The sequence below is a fragment of the Serinus canaria genome, chromosome 12 (genome assembly GCF_022539315.1).
Source record: "Serinus canaria isolate serCan28SL12 chromosome 12, serCan2020, whole genome shotgun sequence".
NCBI lineage: Eukaryota > Metazoa > Chordata > Aves > Passeriformes > Fringillidae > Serinus > Serinus canaria.
The window spans coordinates 3,682,246-3,684,920 of NC_066326.1; the positions used below are offsets into that span (position 1 = coordinate 3,682,246).

General features: G+C 53.1%; 1 protein-coding gene across 1 annotated transcript; it reads right to left on the minus strand.

Annotated features, from left to right (window-relative positions):
* Positions 1-312: 312 nt before the first annotated feature.
* Positions 313-2,370, minus strand: GPR27 (G protein-coupled receptor 27). Its single transcript, XM_030228202.2, has one exon. The coding sequence runs from the start codon at positions 2,327-2,329 to the stop codon at positions 1,187-1,189; it is 1,143 nt and encodes a 380-aa protein (XP_030084062.2). The 5' UTR covers positions 2,330-2,370; the 3' UTR covers positions 313-1,186.
* Between the last annotated feature and the right edge of the window lie 305 nt (positions 2,371-2,675).

Genomic DNA, 2,675 nt, shown 5'->3' on the forward strand with positions numbered 1-2,675 from the left:
CAATTACACACTCTTTTCTGTCATTAACAGAGGAGCAATTAGCTACAACAGAAATTTGGTTTCAGCAGACACAAAGAATTGTGCTATTTAAACCTGTTGCCCATCATGAATTTAAGTCTTCTTAAAAATAGCTTCAGTCACTTTTATTGGTATAAACACCTAAATTGAGATCTAACAGCAAATAAGGATTGTGCTTGTCCATAATAACCTTAGCTGTGAAATCTACTCAGACACAAGACATACAACCTTCCACATACACAAGTTATTTGTCAGCAAAGCAGAATGCTGCCATTCTGAAACAATTACATACAGTAAAGGTTTTCAATATTTTATTAAAGAAAACAGTCAAAATGTACAAGTATTACCCAGGTTTGTAGATAACTTCCTATAAAGGCAGTAAAATATGAATTTCAATCTAGGTTTTAAAAACTGCTATAGTTGCTTATTTTTAAAGTTGGTATTTTAAAATCACATTTCACAAATAGTTCTGAAATATTACCAAATTAATAGTGCAACAAGAAAATTTGAAATTAGTTCTACACTGTTTGCATGTCAAGCAAAAGTTATAACTAACAGCTTCAAATACTCAAACCATTTGAAAATGAATGAACCCAACAGCTCCCACCAAAACTGACTTCTGACCACATTAGGAACGTCCTCTTCATGTTCTTCACTTAAAATCAAATAATAATAAAACAACACCTCTTGAGGTCATCAAAAATAACTTTAGTATAAAATTGTCTTGGCCCTTATCAAATATTACATGAGTAAAATTGTTAAGCCTTTATCAAAACAGACAGGAATAGGGAAACAAAAAAAATGTCATGGCCTTAATCCATATCTGTTGGAATCATGTTTAGAAACGTTAGAAGCAAGACCAGAAACTCGGAGCCCTGTTTTGTTTTTAAAAACCACACAATCACAAAGAAAAAAACAGCTTCTTACTGCCTAAGGTTTGGGGGTGTTCTGCTCAAGTACCTGTTCCCATAGACAGCAACCTGTTATGTTCTGAAGAGAGCATACGCAAAATATAGAAAAATAAATAAAATAGCTTCTTACAGCCTAAGGTTTGGGTGCTGGGTGGTGGTTTAGTATGTCCCCCACAGGTCACACTCTCTTGAGCTCATATGCAGAAACATGGAAATTTATATCCATCTTTCTTTTTTTTAGAAAGAGAAAAGTCCCCCTACATCCCAAAGCTCTTGAGATCACAAAGGATGGTGCCCTGGGTGCTCTGGATGCTTTGGCAGCATGGGAAGTGGGCTCGGAGACAGACCCTGAGCTCCTTGTTGAAGATGAAGCAGAGGATCGGGTTGACCCCTGCCTGGGCAAACGTCATCCAGACGGAGGTGGTCAGGTACACCTGGGGGATGGAGCTGGCCTTAATGAAGACCCGCAGGTAGCAGGCCACAATGTAGGGGGACCAGAGCAGCAGGAAGAGCAAGGTGATCATGTAGAACATCTTGCAGAGCCTTTTCTCCATCTTAAACTCCTCCAGCACCAGCAGCCTCTTGATCTGGCTGTGGGTGGCCTGCCTTATGCCCACGAGGGTGGGCGGCGTGGGCCCCCTGCCAAAGCCAGCCGTCCAGTTCGCAGCCGCTTGGCCGGTGGCTCCCGGCCCGTGGAAGGTCCAGTTCTGGCTGATGGCCGGCACCAGCTGGGCCGGCTTCATCTTGCGGTGGCCGTGGATGAAGAAGAGCAGCTTGATGTAGACCAGGTGGGTGGCGGCGATGACGGCCGCCAGCATGAGCATGAAGCCCAACGTGTCATTGGCCTTGACGTAGCGGTGCTCGAAGATGCACTGTTCCTCCTCCCGGATGAACTTGTAGGTGCCCACGTCAAAGACGGGGGGAAAGGCCATGGCCATGGAGAGGGTCCACACCATGCACACCACAGCCAGGCAGGTCCAGCCCGTCATGCGCTTGGCGTAGAAGCGGTGGTGGGCGATGGCCATATAGCGTGTGACCCCCACGCAGAAGAGCAGGAAGGCGGCGTGGAAGCAGAAGAGCACGGCCAGGAAGGCCAGCACCTTGCAGCTGAGGGGCCCGTGGGGCCAGGCGGCCCCGCTGCGCACCGACAGCATGACGAAGGGGAAGCAGGCGAGCGAGCGGAGCCCGTCGGCCAGGCAGAGGTCCAGCAGCAGGTAGTAGGGCGCGCGGTGCAGGTGCCGGTCCTTGAGGATGAGCCAGGCGAAGAGCACGTTACCGGCCAGGCTGACGCAGAGGATCAGCCCCAGCGTGGCGAGCTTCAGCCCGGAGGCGCTCAGCAGGCCGCCGGCGCTGGGCAGGTGCGGGCTGCTGCTGCTCCCCAGCTCGCTGCTGTTCGCCATCGGGTCCTTCCTCCTCCTCCTCCTCCTCCTCTCCTCCTCCTCCTTCGCGCGGGCAGGGCCGGGGGCTCAGCGCCGCGGCAGCGCGCCGGGGCCGAGGGCCGCGCCGCCCGGCGCCCCCATGCCCGCAGCCGCCGCCGCGCTGCCGCCGCCGCCCCGGCCGCCCCGGCGAGGCGGGGCGCTGCCGCCGCGCTCCCCGCGGGCCATGCGGCTCCCGCGCCCGCGCTAGCTCCGCGCCCGCTGCCGCCGCCGCCCCGGGGGCATCGGGGATGCGCTGGGGGGGAGGGGGGGGGCGCGGAGCGCAGCGGAGCCTCTCCTTACCGCCGGCAGCTGCTCCTCCGCGCCGGGC